This window comes from Macaca thibetana, chromosome 4 (assembly GCF_024542745.1).
Source record: "Macaca thibetana thibetana isolate TM-01 chromosome 4, ASM2454274v1, whole genome shotgun sequence".
Taxonomy (NCBI): Eukaryota; Metazoa; Chordata; class Mammalia; order Primates; family Cercopithecidae; genus Macaca; species Macaca thibetana.
This window is the reverse complement of record NC_065581.1, coordinates 159,219,535-159,237,156: the sequence shown is the minus strand read 5'-3', so window position 1 is coordinate 159,237,156 and position 17,622 is coordinate 159,219,535. Positions and strand designations below refer to the sequence as shown.

General features: G+C 47.4%; 1 protein-coding gene across 2 annotated transcripts in view; it reads left to right on the top strand.

The window, feature by feature from the left end:
* Nucleotides 1-5,585, top strand: part of AGPAT4 (1-acylglycerol-3-phosphate O-acyltransferase 4) — a 139,107-nt gene extending 133,522 nt beyond the window's left edge. For both annotated transcript variants that reach the window (XM_050786835.1, XM_050786836.1), the window contains 2 exons: nucleotides 2,233-2,431; nucleotides 5,014-5,585. In XM_050786835.1, coding sequence (XP_050642792.1) covers nucleotides 2,233-2,431; nucleotides 5,014-5,108 — 294 coding nt within the window. In that variant the 3' untranslated portion in view covers nucleotides 5,109-5,585. The remainder of the gene's footprint in view (nucleotides 1-2,232; nucleotides 2,432-5,013) is intronic.
* The last annotated feature ends 12,037 nt before the right edge of the window (nucleotides 5,586-17,622 follow it).

The following is a 17,622-nucleotide window of genomic DNA, read 5'->3' as shown; positions in this document are numbered from 1 at the left end:
CTGAGTTCAGCGGCTCCTAGAAAAGGGAGTGCTTTTTCCTTCTTGCAAGAGGTGCAAATAAAACAATCTTGACCTAGCAAATGTCTTTCTGGAAACAAGACAGAAAAGGTGAGTTCCCCTTTGTGATATTACTATAAAAAAGCACTATAAAGACTGTTAAGGAAAATAATTTCAAAAGCCACATTTGCTCATTTTTAAAAATGGGTGAGTTCTATGGCATGTAAATGACACCTTAAGAAAGCTGTTTTTTTTTTTTTTAAAAAAAAGGCACAAAATATCACCCGCCTTTTCTAGTTATCAGGTGCCCTGTGGCCCCAACCTGGGATAAGAAAATCACCCCGTTCTGGTGGGCAGGCGAGTGCTGCTTCCTACCCTGGCAGAGTCGGGTGCCACCTCTCTGGGCATTGCTCCTGACTGTCATGGTGCTCACCTCCTTGTCTCCTCCACCATCTGATCACTCTCACTGCTTGAGGGTGGGAGTGCTTGGCACACACGTCGATTTTTCTTCAACTGCTTGATGATGTGACTTCCCCTGAGAGCCCCCACGGCTTCCCTTGGCCGATGTCCAAGAGCAGAGTCACGCGACAAGTGACACTTCAGACCAGGCTTGTTAATGGGCTGCAGGGGGCCGAGGGCAGAGCAGAGGCACCTGAACTGCCCAGGGAAGGGGTTGGGGGTTCTCCTTCCAAAATGGCCTTATTAGTGTGTGGAGTAGTATGAAAAGTGACTCTGAGAGGCCAAGAAAGCCTATGATTCAGTACACCCTGAATGGAAAAGAAGTATGAGATACTTTAGACTTTTCTATCTCAAATTGTTAAAGGAAAATATTCAGCATTTAAGGTAGTATAAGTTTCAATTATATGGAAGCTCATTTTTCAGAAAATTCGACTCCTTAGAGAACTGGGACGTTACTAGGCTAGTTCATGGGACACAAACTGGGCCTCACCATGACCCACACCTGTTTTTGTGTGGCATGCATGCTATCAGCCATGTGCAGCTTTTACAATGGCTGAGGCAGCCGCCCACAATACAACCCGGGCAACTCCCTGTGGCTGCCTGGCTCAGCTCTGCTCCCTGGAGGTGGCTCCTGCCCTGGTCCCCCCTCATGGCCAGGACCTGCCCTTAGATGGGCCAGTGGGAATCCTGGTGCCATAGCCCCTTGTTCCCCCCAGTTCCTGGCTCAGCCCAGCTCCCAGCCGCTTGAGCACTCCTGCTGACTGTCGGGTTCCTGGTTCCCTACCTTATATCCGGCAGCTCCTTGTGGCCGAGCCCCAGTCCCTGAGCGGGAGCTCCGTGACATGAGACCCCCAGGGAAGGGCCACCGCGTTCTTTTGCAGTGCATTTACGTGGGGCCGAGAGTCCCCTGTTCTCACCCAGGGACTGCAAGGAGCGCCATGAGGGCTCTGGAGTAGCTGCTCTGCAAGCTGCTCGTGACACACACACCCTGGGGGTGGACGTGGACGAGTGCGTGGTTCCCACTAAGAATCTGCTTAGTGGAAGGACGTGAGCCTGTTTACCTTTTCCACGGTCTGACAGTCACTTAAAAGAGTCACCCTGGATACCCAGTCCTGAGTTTGCTGTCACCTCCGAGAGCCATACCCAGCAGCCCACAAGCTCTTGTCATTCATGATGCCTTGAATCACGGCCCTCAGAGCCCTCCAGTGGCCAACAGGGTGGTAGGTGTGGGTGGGCTGCCCCGCAGGAGCCGAGGTGAACTGGCTGTGGAGGCCAGGAAGGCAGGGCATGTGCCGGGCCGGGCTGTGTGGCGAGCTCCTCCTGACTGCGGGTTGGGTCTCCACAGTGTCCCCTGTGGGCAGCTTCGGGGCAGCAGCCACTCCATTCTCCCGCCGACCTGTCGTGGAAGGCACTGCTGCCCCATCAGACACACTGGGGCCTGGGCTCAGGGATGCAGGCACCTGCCCACAGAGGGTGGATCCCAGCTCCAGCCCAGGCTGGCCTGGCGCCAGGCCTCATGCTGCACGCCCTGCACTCAGTGACAGCTGCAGCAGCCCTGCCACTCCCAGTGCCCCTGTGGGAGGGGCGGCCAGATGCAGCATTGAGAAGACAGCAGCTGCCTACAAAGTGCTTTCTGGAAGGAGCCACAGACCCCAGTTCTGCCGAGCCCCCGTGGCACCCGTGTATCTCTGCAATGTGTCTTGGAAGCAGGGCCTCGGGAGGGACCTGCCACTGAGTCCTGTGTGGCGTCTGAGGGTCCTCTTTCCTGTCCCCCAGGATGCCTTTCAGGAGGAGTACTACAGGACGGGCACCTTCCCAGAGACGCCCATGGTGCCCCCCCGGCGGCCCTGGACCCTCGTGAACTGGCTGTTTTGGGCCTCGCTGGTGCTCTACCCTTTCTTCCAGTTCCTGGTCAGCATGATCAGGAGCGGGTCTTCCTTGACGCTGGCCAGCTTCATCCTTGTCTTCTTCGTGGGTGAGTGGAGGGCAAGGGGCTGGGGGGTGCTAACAGCACCACCCTGGGAGAGGTGGCATCAGGGCTGGGACAGAGGCCATCTGTGTAGGCAGTTGTGCCATGGATGAGGAGCAGGCTCAGCTTGCAAATCACAGGGAAAAATTAGACTTCAGGATGAGTACGAGGCCCTTGAATACCAGGCCCAGGACCCACTCTGCAGCCTGGATGGTCCAGCCTCCCACCTGGGGCTGGATTCCACACGTTCCCTCTTGGGTGGTGATGTAGCTGCCACTTCCACTCCCCGACAGCTGCGAGTGCTCCCTCCCCGTCCCCTGCAGACAGCTCTGCTCACTGGCATCATTTCCTGTTTCTGAAGAAAGCCCTGTGCTGGAGGCCGGTGGGGACGTAGGGGCAGCTCCCTGCCTTCCTCTGGGGGCGCCTGTGGCTTCTCCTTTGCTGCAGGTGGACGACACTCAGTGGAGACGCTTGCTCACAGAACTTTTCACGCATCTGCGCTGGCCCCAGGTGACCCGGATTCTCGGGCTACTGCTGCTTCTTGGCACCAAGCCTCTGTGCACCCTGCTCCTTGCCTCTGTGGTGGGGCAGCCTGTCGTGCCTGCTTCCTGCCTGTGAACAGCAGGCCCGTGCGTCCTGGAGCCAAGGAAGACTTCGGGGTTTCCCTGTGAAAGGCCCCATCTCCCCAAGCCTGGCATCCTCTCTGAGGCTTTGGAGAGCCCGGGAGAGATGGCACATTGTCCAAGCACACAGAGATCGTGTGCTGCTTTCAGATGGACAGGTCTCAGTTATTTTCTGTGAAACACAAAGATGCAGTATGCTCACTATAAAAGGCCCAAGCAATATGCAAGCGCAGAAAATTCAAAGTGTGTCACAACAAAATTCCCATTGAGCCTAATTCCCAGATAATCGTTAATGACAATTTGGTGCACATGCTTTTTCCAGCCTCAAGCAAATGTAAATTCCTATCAGTGGAGTTTCTTCAACTCGCCTTTTCACCTAATGAATCATAACCACCAAAACAGGTCACAGCACATAAACCTATCTCATTCATTCCGACTGACCTAACCAATTCTAGAGCATGTGGTTGCAGTAAACAAGCTGGCTCCTGTGCCTCACACAGACCCTACTAGTCTTTTGAAAAATTAAGATGCATTTTAATATTAAAAAGTAAAATATTAACACCCACACCTTGTAAGGGAAAAAAATAAGAGGATGGAGAAGAAAGCACCTCATCTCCTTAAGGCAGGCCTGGGGGCACCCCCATCCCCCGCCATGCTGCTGAGGCTGGCCAAGGGTCCCTGGTAGGGCGGGGGCAAACTCAGCCCTTCTCTTCAATAGCAGGCAACAGCAAGGCACACACAGACCCGTGTCCTCTTGGACAGGCCCCTTCAGGATGAAGGCTGCAGACAGGGCCACCCAGGTGTGTAGCGAGTACCAAAAAAAGAAGCTTGAGCACTGCCCAGGGTGCAGTGTGGACACAGGATGTCTCCAGGAGCATCTGAGGAGCTGACTGCCCCGCCCCATCACCCTGAGCCTGCGCCTGACTGCATTCTGCCTTGAAGGACTTTGTGTTTGTGTCTTACTCCTCTTCGAAGGCCACAGGGTTCACGTTTTACTCACTTTTTTCTGCTCTACAAGAATTCCACTCGCACTGCTACTGTTACACTCCACGCAGGAGTCCTCCCGTTTGTAAATGACTCATGGGAGATGCGTGCCTTCTGCTGGCTGGGCTGCATTCGCCCATTCCAGGCTCTTCCATCCATGTCCCAGTTAGTTTATCAACCACGATGCTAATGCTAGGTAACCCTGTGCATCATGATTTAGGGGATTTCATTCACTTGTTTGTCTATCCATTCTTAAACATTTATTATAAACGGACTGTTTTCCAAGCTCCATGCCCAGTGCTGAACACATCAAATGATTACGTCTTGGGCCCTGCACCCAAGGACCTCACCAAATCTGCCCTCTCCAGAGGGAGTAGTTGAAATTGCAACTTCTGAGCATTGGGCCCTGCTTTCCAGCTTCCTATATGAAACTGGGCTCCCACGAGGGTCCTGCCCATTCTCTGGTGTAGGCAAATCCTGCCGTCAGAGGGAACGGCGGGGATTTTCTCACTGCTGTAACACTTGCACCAAAAGCAGTGCTGAAACTCGTTGGGCACTCGGTACTCGAGCTCTTGCATCTTCCAGGCTCCTGGTCTGTTCTTTATAAAACTTCGCCGAACATGCCCTGTTAAGTTCCTGCCCCTCATTTACAAGAGAATCCTCTTTACCTGGGAGCCAGCAGAGGAAGCCAGGGATTTCTCTGAGTCCCTGTGAACAGCTGTGCATGGCTTGCCAAATCGTTCACCTTCAGGGTCCAAGGAGGAAAACCCCCACCAGAGCAGCCTTGCTTTTTCTTAATGTCACACAGATGTCCACACTCAAGGATGACTGTAAAGCTGGGAGGACGATGTCCCCTCAGACCCGCCAGCTCCCAGCTGGTGCTTGTGATTTGTGGCCACGGACCTTCTCACATGCTCTGTGGGCAAATGGGCCTGTAGTCTGTTCGGGCTGCTCCTAAATCTGCTCTCCTTGTCTCTGCAGCCTCCATGGGAGTTCGATGGATGATTGGTGTAACGGAAATTGACAAGGGCTCTGCCTACGGCAACTCTGACAGCAAGCAGAAACAGAATGACTGACTCAGGGAGGTGTCACCATCCGAAGGGAACCTTGGGGAACTGGTGGCCTCTGCGTATCCTCCTCAGTGGGACATGGTGACAAAGGCTGGGTGAGCCCTCCTGGGCACGGCGGAAGTCACGGCCTCTCCAGCCAGGGAGTCTGGTCTGAAGGCCGGATGGGGAGGAAGATGTTTTGTAATCTTTTTTTCCCCATGTGCTTTAGTGGGCTTTGGTTTTTTCTTTTTGTGCGAGTGTGTGTGAGAATGGCTGTGTGGTGAGTGTGAACTTTATTCTGTGATCATGGAAAGGGTATTTTAGGCTGCAGGGGAGGGCAGGGCTGGGGACCGAAGGGGACAAGTTCCCCTTTCATCCTTTGGTGCTGAGTTTTCTGTAACCCTTGGTTGCCAGAGATAAAGTGAAAAGTGCTTTAGGTGAGATGACTAAATTATGCCTCCAAAAAAAAAAAAAAAAAAAAAATTAAAGTGCTTGTCTGGGTCATCTGTGGTGTATGTTTACATAGACCGCTGCCCCTCCATCCTGCCCTTGCCCATGGCTTTGGTGTTTCAGATCCTGCCCACAGGAGGCAGCAGCCGCGGAGGTGTGGGCAGTTGAGAGGGGTGGGCGGCCAGCACAGCTCCTTGTAGGAGACAGGTCCAGGTGCCCATGAGCATTTATGAGGGCAGAGATGGCAAGCACGTGCGTGGAGACCAACCAAGCGTGTCCCTGGCACACAGCAAGGGAGAGGCTCGCTAGGTGTCTGCAGTGCAGTCTCCCAGCCTAAGTCTTGAAGATGTGCCCAACTCCCTGAGGAAACTGATCGTGAAATTGAACACAAATGTCATGAACGTATAGCCTGGGCACTCTGTAGTGATTTGTGAGATGAGCTTGCATCGACTGTTCCTCTCAGCAGTGACAGCCAAAGTCACCCCTAATAAAAGGCAGGTTCACTTTATAAAATGCCTCGCCCCTTCCCAGCATGTAGCGCTTGTCTGCAGCCCTAAAGGTCCTGCTCTGATCAGGGTCAAATCGGAGCCGACATCCCATGTACAAAAATCCCCCAGGCTTCTGCCTGCCTTCCGGGCTCCTGTCCGCTCCCATTTTACTCCATGGAAGAGTTCCGCCGGGAGCATCTCCAGTGGCCTTTGCAGACTGCTGTCAGCCAGCGGCTGCCAAAAATGCAAAAGAAGAAGAAACGAAAAGCAGTGCTATTTTTGCAGAACAATTAAATACTAGCTATTAAGTCATCTTAGGCCAAAACACCAAAGGCACTTGGACCGGTGGGTATTTGGAGCATGAGTTAGGCAGGATACGTCTTTCCCCTGGTGTGCAGCTGCAAGTTGCCGAGAAAAACTGCCTGTGTTGCTGTGGTAACAGGAGAAGGAATGAACTGCTCCATACAAAAACTGGCCAAACATTATAAGGCCTATTCTACGCAGTCATGTTTTTGGCTATTTGCTCATTTAGTCTTTAAGTGTTTACCAAGCACAACCAAACTAGATAAGCCAAGGAGTTACGAGACAGCTCTAGAGACGTTCCCTCTGCTTACAGGACAATAATGCATTGTTGATACAAATGAATTCGAATCTGCAGAAGTGAAAAAGAAAACAAATCCTGGCTGACTTGTAGGAAGAGCTGACTGCAGAGCCCAGGGCTTGAGTTAACCAGCTTGCGGCCCTGCAGGCAGGCTTGATGGGAGCGCCCAGCACATCTGCCCATCCCGCACAGGGACATGAAGCACCGTGTGCGGACATCTGTGGGCAAAAGCCCAGGACATGACCTTAGGCAAGAGGGGCCCTTGGAGAAGTGGAGGTGTGCATGGTGCATAGCATTGTGTGTCTGTGAACATGCCCTGGTGGGCCTGTGCCTGGATTATCAGGCCAGTCGCTCGGGGTCCATGATGCTGAACTCTGCAGCTCACTGGCTGTAGGATTTGGGTGAGACACTTCCTTGCTGACTTAATTTCCCCGTCTGCAAAATGGGGGTGATGATATCTACCTCTTGGGGTGTGTCAAGGGTAAAAGAGACACACTTTAAGAATCCTAAAGCACTAAGCCAAGGGTGAAAGACAAGAAAGCTGCCTCTATGTTGCTACTTCTCAAAAACGCTCAGAAATTTTCCTGCCGTACTAAAAATGTGTTATTTTTCTCATCGTCATTCTTCCACTCAACACAGAGGTAATCTAAGTTCTCAAAACATAGATCCAGGGGCCCATAGACATTCAGTTTTCTTCCGAGTTGGCTCTGGTATCACACAAAACACAAGCAAGCAAACAGGCTGCCTGCTAGGGCCTTGGGTGCCAGGCTGGAGGAATGCAGGCAGAATTCTCTTAGGAAATAACTAAGCACTAAGTTCTGAATTGCCTTAGAGCCGAAAGAGAATGTGGCGTGCTGGGGAGGGATCTGGACCTCTTTCTCATCAGTCATTTGACCTGTCCACGAAGAACCATGTTGTTATGCAGCCTGGGAACCTGGTTGCCTTCCACCCTGCACCCTTAATGACACAGACAACCACGGGTACTCCTGGACAGAAGCTCATCACTCTTCCTCTGGTATCTTCACCCATGTTCAGGTCACACGGAGGTCACCATCTCCTCAGCAGAGAACTGCTTTGGTCCCCAGGGTGTTAGTTTTTCTACGAGGTGAAAACCCATGGAGCTTAAGCCATCTTTTTGTCCCCTAAGTAGAGCTCCACAGACTAACAGCTACACTTCCTGTCTTTTCCACCTTTCCATCTCATTCTGGCTTAAAGCTTATCGCACTACTGAGAGCCTGTTCTGTAATTCAAGGTGGCAGAGAAAAATACGAACCTTGAGTGAAATCTGGAGAGCGATGCAGGGTCATCCCCAGACATGAAGGGCCATATCCTAGGCAACTCCTGCAGCTTCTTCCAGGAAACGCAGCCCACGGGGACTCTATTAAAAGACACCAACCATTCGGAAGATGCAGCTTGAGGCCTGGGGGACTGGACTGATTCTGCCACTATAAAGTGAACATGATTAATCGGGAGGAAGAAGTAAGGCACTCTGTGAGTTAGTCTTCCACCCTGTTGACTTTGACAGAGAGAAAACCAACTTTTTTCATATGATCACACAGTAGTACTGGAGTATTTCTTGACTGCTGTATTCCCTAAACAAATGCATGCAAAGCCTTGTAAAAGTAGCTGATTAAAAAAAAGTTAAAACATTAGGGTTTTTCTAATATATCCATATGTGGGACAGTGATTTAAATGTCATCAATTGTCCAGTCAAAACTTGTAATAGTTGATGTGGAAGACACAAAGAAGGCCCCACTGGAGTGGAGGAGTGGTCTGGCTGGTCCCCAAGCAAAACAGAATGGGCTTCGCATAGGCTTTAGAACTTATTCGTAAATATTGACCGAAGTGTGACGAAAGGTATCCAGTGAAGATACCTTTAGGGACCCATTTACTCTAGGGTCCCTACTCCTGCTCAAAACAAGAGATTTAATCCAGCTTTCTCTAAAGCAATGGTCCAGACTTTTCACATACTTACTAGGTTAAAGAGAAAATAAAAACAAATACTTTGGTTTGCACGTCTCTTGAGGGGCCCTAGGCTGTATGGAGGAATATTTAGAGGAATATTTGTGACCTGCCATTTGTGTTTAAAAGAACATGAAAGCAAGACAGGCCCTAACCTGCCTGTGTCTGTAGCTGACCAGGAGGCCACTGCTTCCTTCCCCCAGAGCTTCAAGGAAAGCCCCCCCAAAATGCAACTCTCCAAGGTCCTGTGGAGTAGTCCCCTCATAATGCCTCCATCACACCTGTGTCTTACGATGCCTTAATTGACGTAGCTCCTAAGTGATGTTTACAGAGAAGGAAATACTAAGCAAGCCCACGCGCAACACGCTCACAGTGTGCTAGCTTTGCCATGCTTTCTGACTCTTCTGGTCCTAGTCACACCTCGGCGCAGGGGGCAGAAGCGGCCGAGCTATGCCGACAGGTGCTGCTGAGAGCAAGCAGCCGTTCAGCCGAGAAGGCGTTTCTCGGTGAGGGCACGTGAGCTGGCATTCCAGGCTGCTGATTGCTGCATCTGCAGGTGCACTGCGTTGCTCCACGGAGTGTTCAGAAGAGACCAGCATCTTGAATTTCAGGCCCTGGGCTCGTTCTTTGCCTCTGCCAAGGGACCATTAAGGGGCTTCAAGCCAGCTGCTGAAATTCCCGCTTTTCCGGATTTTTCCCCATCTATATAAGGATATGGTAACTGTGTGGGCAAGAAATTGGTTGCATCTCAGAAGGGTGTTTCCCTACAAATATCTTCAGGAATTTAACTGAAAACAATTTTTAGAATTTTTTTTTTTTTTTGGCCAGTATGAATGAAGCTGAAGTCACATCCTGAATGTGCATGCTAGACAAAGGGTAAGCAAGCAGTCTTTACAAACACCAATCCCTCTGCACTCCAAAACCGGAGCCCGTAATGAAGGCCCAGGGTGCAGTCATCACGGAATCCCCTAAGCCAGCACGGGGTCTGATGCCTCTCTAGGCATTAGCACATCCCAGCACTGGAATTCACATTCTCGGCGTCCCCGCCTCCTGCATCCAGGGCTTCGGTTGAGCGTTTCCGGAGTGTCGAGTACATTTAAACATAAACCAAATACTCCAGGGTTTTGACCTGTCACAATGGCTTTTGAAAACAACAGACGTACAACTTGAGAGAAGGACTTGATGGACTTCTTAGGCCGAGGACTAAGGACACGTTGCTGTTCCTCTTGGTCCAGGACATTCAATACCATTTACAGCATTCGTCACCAACTGGCACAGTATCGATCACGGCATTCAACTGTTTGAAATTACTGCTATTTTGGTCAAAAACTAAGAAATCAGAAATTGCACCTACACAGTGTGTCTCCTCATTGGAGTCCCATCTCTGAGCACAGGGATGGGTTCCTGAGCTCATGGCCCCGCCCTGCACCCCAGCAGGGACCTCCGTGAATAGTGACTGCACGAAGGGGACACTTACTAGAGGCCTGAGTAATGGAATGTCAATTCGCTTCTGCTTCCCTTTTCTAAAAAGGAACCACCTTTCTTAAGAAGAATTAGGCCAAAATAAACTTGAGTACTTTGCACAGTCAATACTTTGAAGTTTCAGAGTTACCAGTGAAATAGCAAAGCTGTTCTCTGGGAAAGGACATCCAGGTTCCCACCCAGGGCTTCCTCAGCTCCTGCAGCCTCATCCTAGTTTAATATGAAGGTTGTGAATGGGTTAAAAAGCAGTTCTTAAGCACCTACTTAGATCCTTTTTCAGTATCTGGAAAGACCACCCAGGGCTGTGTTAGTAAAGCTTTTCACTGGGTAAGAGTCATACAATTTTTACATTTGATTTTTTGTTTTTTAAACAAGGCAGTCTTGTTTTACATGTTGGAATGACTAGATATTTTTGACATTTCTGGCACCTCTGGTTCTGTTGAATTTTAAGGGAGGTGAGTAGTACGTCCACAAAGTTAAGATTGCTGCATAATAATTCCTTTGCATTTCCAAAATAAAGTATACAAATGTCACTTTTCCTTTTCTATTCCATAGTACTAGTTTTAGCCAGATCTTTGCCAAACATTCTAGGAAATTCAGAAGAGTCATCCATGGAATTTCGGAATGCCATTCTCTCTGTATCTTTGCAGATGATGAGGAAGGAAAGTTGATGAACTAGTACAGGATGGCTCAGACTTGTAAAGTGTCTAAGTCACAACGCTGCAGAGCCAGCTTCTGGGTAACAATGGCATGGCTTGGGCTGAGCCAAGGCTACAACTGGAGCTTCCTTACTCGCATCTGAGGCAAATGCCAGCAAGGCTGGCCCAGGCTGCCCACAGTCAACAGATGTTCACGGGAGACGGAGCAGCCGCTCTTTTGCTTGTTCTGTCAAGGAAAGAGATCTAACCATGGGCAAGGGTGGAACACACATGGTTCAGCTCAGGGAACGAGTTGCTCTAAGTGAACAATGAATTCTTACCTCTCAGCCTGTATCAGTTGTCCCCAGGGTTCATGATTATTGTGAACCACTAAGGGATGATCTTTGAGGAAACAGACCTGGAGGGAGGCAATTTAAGGAGGGAAAGTGAGTGGCTTTTACAGACTGCTTTGCAGCCACATTCAGGAACAGATCATTAAATGGATGACTTTTAGGTACATAAAAGCAAGCAGCAATGGCTAGGAGAGAGCAAAGATGCCCTAAGAATGACATCAGACTGACCAAATGTGCCTTTTCAAATAAGTTATGAGAACGAATGAATTGGAATTATAGCAAGGTATTGGACAGAACCATGCTAGTCTTTGAGAGAATGTGTGGATTCCGTGGATGTTTGGATTGAATGAATGGTAACTTTTTAATGTGAAACAGAGAACTGATAATACGGGCTGTCATGTCAACCTAGGGTACTGTTGCTCTGTCATGTGTAGCAATCTTTCCAAATTTTTGCTGGTGGGTTGAACAAAGATAAAACTAATAAAGTATGTGTGGATACCACCAGACAGCACAGCTTACTGGATTGGATGAAATAAAATTGACTGAAACTTTAACTTGGAAAAATCACATCTCTATACTGCCTCACCCAGTATCTTCAGGGAAAGTGGGACGGCCCTGCAGTGGACCCCTGCTACCTCCCTTGCCTGGTCTGGGTCATTCTAGCCCTTTGCACCAGTGCACCAGGGCGCCCCCTCCCCCGCCTCTTCCAGCTTTACCATGATGCCATGCTCTCCCCGCCCCTCTCCCCAGGCTTCACTGTCTTTCTCCCTCCTTATGACTGCGTTCCTCAGAGCCTTTCCCTGAACTCCCCTCTCTAGGCCAATCCCCCATCATCTCTCACCAGGATGAGAGAAAAGGGCTGGGGGTGGGGCTGGGGTGGGGGCATGTCTCACATTTAACTACCTATTCAAGGTCTGTCTGTCTCCCTGATTACAGACTATATAGTCCATGAAGGCAGGGATGTCTGTTTCGTTGCATTAGGATTAGTATAAATCCACGGCACAGAATGCAGTGCTCTTGCTGTCGGAACACCTACAGTAAGCGTCGATTCTGACATTCTCTAAAAAGGTATTGACAAACTGAAGCGAGGCCGGGGAAAGCCAAGGCAGTTTTAGAAAACTATTACAGAAGGAACTTGGGAAGCAGAGATGAATGACTTACAGTGAGGGGAGACAGCAATATTCAAATACGTACAGGAATAGTCAAGTATAGAGAGCACGCATAAGCAATATGATGAGGTTGATTTCAGCCCAAAACAAAAAAAAAATTTTTACAGTAATTAACTCTGAAGTGGAAGCACAGGCAATCGAGGAAGATTATGAGTAAAGAATAAAATGCAATAGAAACAGTAGATCCTGGAGTTGTGTGACAAAGGAACCCCATCGACTTTGAGGAGGAGAGATGACATGAGAATGCATGGTGGGTAGAAAACCACTGAAGTTGCACATGTGTCTACAGTAAGTCACTCTGCAACAGGAATGATTCCAACGGACTAAGAACAAACCACCTAATAATATATGAAAAGAACTGTGCTCCTATGGCTGACAACAGCTGTCTGAAGAAGAGAAAAAGTGACTTGACAAAATGCCAGAACACTGGAGCCGGGTACCAGAGGACTCGCCTCAGAGTGGAAAGCCTGTGACCCTTCTGCTAATTCGGGGGAGGCTGGGAATGCGCGAGGCTATTAGGTTACAGGGATGGATGATGAGAAACATTTCAAGTGGTACATGTCATGGGAATTTCCATCACAACGTTAAATCAGTGACTCGCCATGACCTCAGACACCACACTAACAAGTTACCTGCTTCGGCACATGGCCAATAACAAATTGATCCCTTCCGGGAAAATATGCTGATCTTCCTTTTAACAGGAAAAAAAAGAGCAAGCTTCAAAGGACAGACTCATACTCCCATAGGTAGAAATACAGTCTTCAACAGCAAGCTGAAACTCCTCTTGGCCGTTTTGGACTTTTGTGAAAGCTTTTAACACCTAAACAGAGTCTGTAAACATACAGGAATGTCCATGGATCTTAATGGCTGCTGTGCCCTGGGAGATGACACCTCATTTCCGGTGTCACAACATAACATGCCTTTGAAAGTCCTGCTTTAGAGCTGCCTTCAGTATCCTGTATAAGCCCAGGAAACCAGTCTTGTTATCTCACAGCGACCACACCTGAGCAGAGTATATTCCACCTTTTTACTGCAGTACAGAAAACGAGGTAGCATTACACATCCAGCTCCCAGAGGGGATTGCTTCTGAAAGAGGATACTCTTTTATATAAACTCTGCTAGACTAAGAAGAATATACTGTTTCTTAATTTTGTTTAGTGTTCTAGAGCGGGGGTTAGCTGATTCTGGCTACAGCCCACCCTGGCCTGCAGCTTGCTTTGTAAATAAAGTTTTGCTGGGCACAGCCACTTCTATTCACCTGCACATGATCTATGGCTGCTTCTGTGCCACAACAGCAGAGCTGAGTTGTTGTGACCAAGACTGTATGGACCACAAGACCAAAAATATTCACTCTGTGGCCCTTTCCTGGAAAGGGCTGCCAACCCTGCGCTAAGGAATATAATCCCAGCAGGCTGAGGCTGATATGTAGAAGGGGGAAAAAAAAGCTACTCCTTGATTTTATATTATTACTTTTTTTTTTTCATATTGAGAACCCACCTTTAGAATGTGTTTCAGATATAAGCTCTATTTACAAACTATTTTAAAAAATGGTCTGAAAGATTTTTTTTACCATCATTTTTGTCTTGACCACATTCTGTCTCAAGAAACTTTTAAAAAGATGAATAAATTAAACCCAAAGCATGCAGAAGGAAGGAAAGAATAAAGATGAGTATGGAAAATAAAAAGGGAAACCAGCAAAACGAGAGTATTAATGAAATCAGAAGTTGATTCTTTGAAAAGACTAACAAAATTGAATATTAGCCAAGAAAAAGAGAAAACACAAATAAAAGCTGACATCACTACCAGCCTTATAAAAATTAAAAGTATTATTAGGGAATACCATGAACAACTGTATGTCATGGTCAGCTAAATTAGACAACTCAGCTAAAATGGACAAATTCCTACAGACTTAAATTACTGAAACTAACTAGAGGAGAAAGAGTCTGGAGAGGGCAAAGGGCAGATGGGAGGCAGGACTAACGTGCAGCTCCCATTCGGATGGACAGAGCAGTGTGTGGAGACCCACATCATCAACTTTTGCTCCAAGAACTACACGTGCCAGGAAAGCGAAGAGAATCCACAGACCCTCTGAAGGAGAGCCTGCCACTGCAGGCTCTGTGGGCGGCGGCAGAACTGTGAGTGCTAGCTTTCTTAGCGGGGAGCCTTGTAGCCTGGGGCAAGTTCTCAGCCGGTTCACTGGCTGCCTGGAAGTAAACTCCCTGCTCTTGTTGGGGACATGGTGGGAATGATACCAGCCTTCTGGGAGCTGGGTGAGGCCTGTTACTGCCGGCTTTCCCCTGCTTCCTGGGTGACCTGAGTGACACAGCAGAGGCAGCCACAATCCCCCTTGGAACATAACTTCATTGGCCTGGGAACCATACCCCCGTCCCCCACAGCAGCCACATCAAGTCCTGCCCAAGGAGAGGCTGAGCTCAGACCCGCTTAACCCTGCCTCCATCTGATGATCTTTCTCTACCTGCCCTGGTAGCTGAAGACAAAGAACATAATGTCCTGGGAGCTCTAAGGCCCTGCCCACTGCCTCATCTGCCCCATACCACCACAGCTGACACGCTTTTCATCTGCCCTGTACCACCACAGCTGACACGCTTTTGAAAGCACCACCTCCTGGCTGGAGGCCAACCAACACAAAACCAGCTCACTTAACAAAAATAAAACCAAGGACCCTCACAGAGCCCACTTCATCTCCCTGCTGCCTCCACCAGAGCAGGTGCTGGTATCCATGGCTGAGAGACATGAAGACAGATTACGTCACAAGACTCTTTGCAGACACTCCCCAGGACCAGCCCAGAGCCTGGGAGCTCCACCGGACGGCTAGATCCAGAAGAGAAATAACAATCACTGCAGTTCAACCCTCAGGAAGCCCCATTCCTCGGGGAAAGGGGAGACCACCGCATCAAGGGAGCACCCGGTGGGACAAAGGAATCTGAACAGCAGTGCTTAAGTCCTAGATCTTCCCTCTGACATAGTCTATTCAATTGAGAAGGAACTAGAAAAACAATTCTGGTAATATGACAAAACAAGGTTCTTTAACACCCTCAAAAGATCACACAAGCTCACTAGCAATGAATCCAAATCAAGATAAAATCTCTGAATTGCCAGAAAAAATTTCAGAAAGTCAACTATTAAATCAAGGAGGAACCAGAGAAAGGTGAAGTCCAACTTAAAGAAATAAAATGATATAGGATATGAATGGAAAAATCTCCAGTGAAGTAGCCTAAATAAAAAACAATCACAACTTCTGGAAATAAAGGACACACTTAGAGAATTGCAAAATGCACTGGAAAGTATCAACAATAGAACTGAACAAGCAGAAGAAACAATATCAGAGCTTGAAGACAAGGCTTTCCAATTAACCCAGTCTGACAAAGACAAAGAAAAAGAAAGAATTAAAAACAATGAACAAAGCCCAAAGCCTCCAAGAAGTTTGGGATTATGTTAAACGATCAAACCTAAGAATAACTGGTGTTCCTAAAGAAGAAATCTAAAAGTTTGAAAAACATATTTGAGGGAATAATCAAGGAAAACTTCCTGAGCCTTGCTACAGATCTAGACATCCAAATAAAGAAGCTCAGAGAACACCTGGGAAATTTATCACAAGAAGATCATTGCCTAGGAACATAGTCATCCGTTTAATGTCAAGATGAAGGAAAGACTCTTAAGAGCTGTGAGGCAAAGGCATCAGGTAACCTATAAAGCAAAACCTATCAGATTAACAGCAGATTTCTCAGCAGAAACCCTACAAGCTAGATGGGACTGGGGTATTATCTGTAGCCTCCTTAAACAAAACAATTATCAGCCAAGAATTTTGTATCCAACAAAACTAAGCATCATATATGAAGGAAAGATACAGTCTTTTTCAGACAAACAAATGCTGAGAGAATTCGCCACTACCAAGCCAGTATTACAGGAACTGCTAAAAGGAGCTCTAAATCTTGAAACAAATTCTGGAAACACATCAAAACAGAACCTCTTTAAAGCAGGAATCTCACAGGACCTATAAAACAATGAAAAAAAAAGGTATCCAGGCAACAAATAGCACAATGAATAGAATAGTACCTCTAAGGTCACTATTAACATTGAATGTAAATGGCCTAAATGCTCCAGTAAGATACATAATGGCAGAATGGCTAAAAATTCACCAAGCAAGGTTCTGCTGTCTTCAAGAGACCCACCTCACACATAAAGACTCATATAAACTTAAGGTAAAGGGGTGAAAAAAGACATTCCATGAAAATGGACACCAAAAGCAAGTAGGAGTAGCTATTCTTATATCAGACAAAACAAACTTTAAAGCAACAGCAGTTAAAAAAGACAAAGAGACAGGAGGCTGAGGCAGGAGAATAGCTTGAACCTGGGAGGCAGAGGCTGCAGTGAGCTGAGATCACACCACTGCACTCCAGCCTGGGCAACAAGAGTGAAACTCTGTCTCAAAAAGAAAAAAAAAAGGGACAAAAAAGGACAAAGAGGGACATTATATAATGATAAAAGGACTAAACCAACAGGAAAATATCACAACTCTAAATATATATGCACCTAACACTGGAGCTCCCAAATTTATAAAACAATTACTACTAGACCTAAGAAATGAGATAGACAGCAACACAATACTAGGGGGAACTTGGATACCCCACTGATAGTACTAGACAGGTCATCAAGACAGAAAGTCAACAAACAATGGACTTAAACTATACCCTAGTACAAATGGACTTCACAGTTATTTACAGAATATTCTACATACCCAACAACTGCTCTATTCAATCAGCACATGGAACATTCTCCAAGACAGACTACATGATAGGCCATAAAACAAGTCTCAAAAAATTTAAGAAAATCAAAATAATAGCAAGTACTCTCTCAGACCGCAGTGGAATAAAATTGGAAATCAACTCAAAAAGGAACCCTCAAAAACATGCAAATACATTGAAATTAAATAACCTGCTCCTGAATGATCACTGGGTCAACAATGAAATCAAGACAGAAATTTAAAAATTCTCTGAACTGAACAATAATAACGACACAACCTATCAAAACCGAAAAGGTGGTGCTAAGAGGAAAGTTCATAGCATTAAATACCTACATCAAGAAGTCTGAAAGAGCACAAACAGAAAAGCTAAGGTCAGACCTCAAGGAGCTGGAGAAACAAGAACAAACCAAACCCAAACACAGTAGAAGAAAAGAAATGACCAAGATCAGAGCAAAAGTAAACCAAATTGAAACAAACAAAAAAATACAAAAGATAAATGAAATAAAAAGCTAGTTTTTGAAAAGGCAAATAAAATTTAGATAGACCAATTGCAAAACTAAGGAAAATAGGAAAAGAGAAGATCCAAATAAGCTCAATTAGAAATGAAATGGGAGATATTACAACTGATACCAC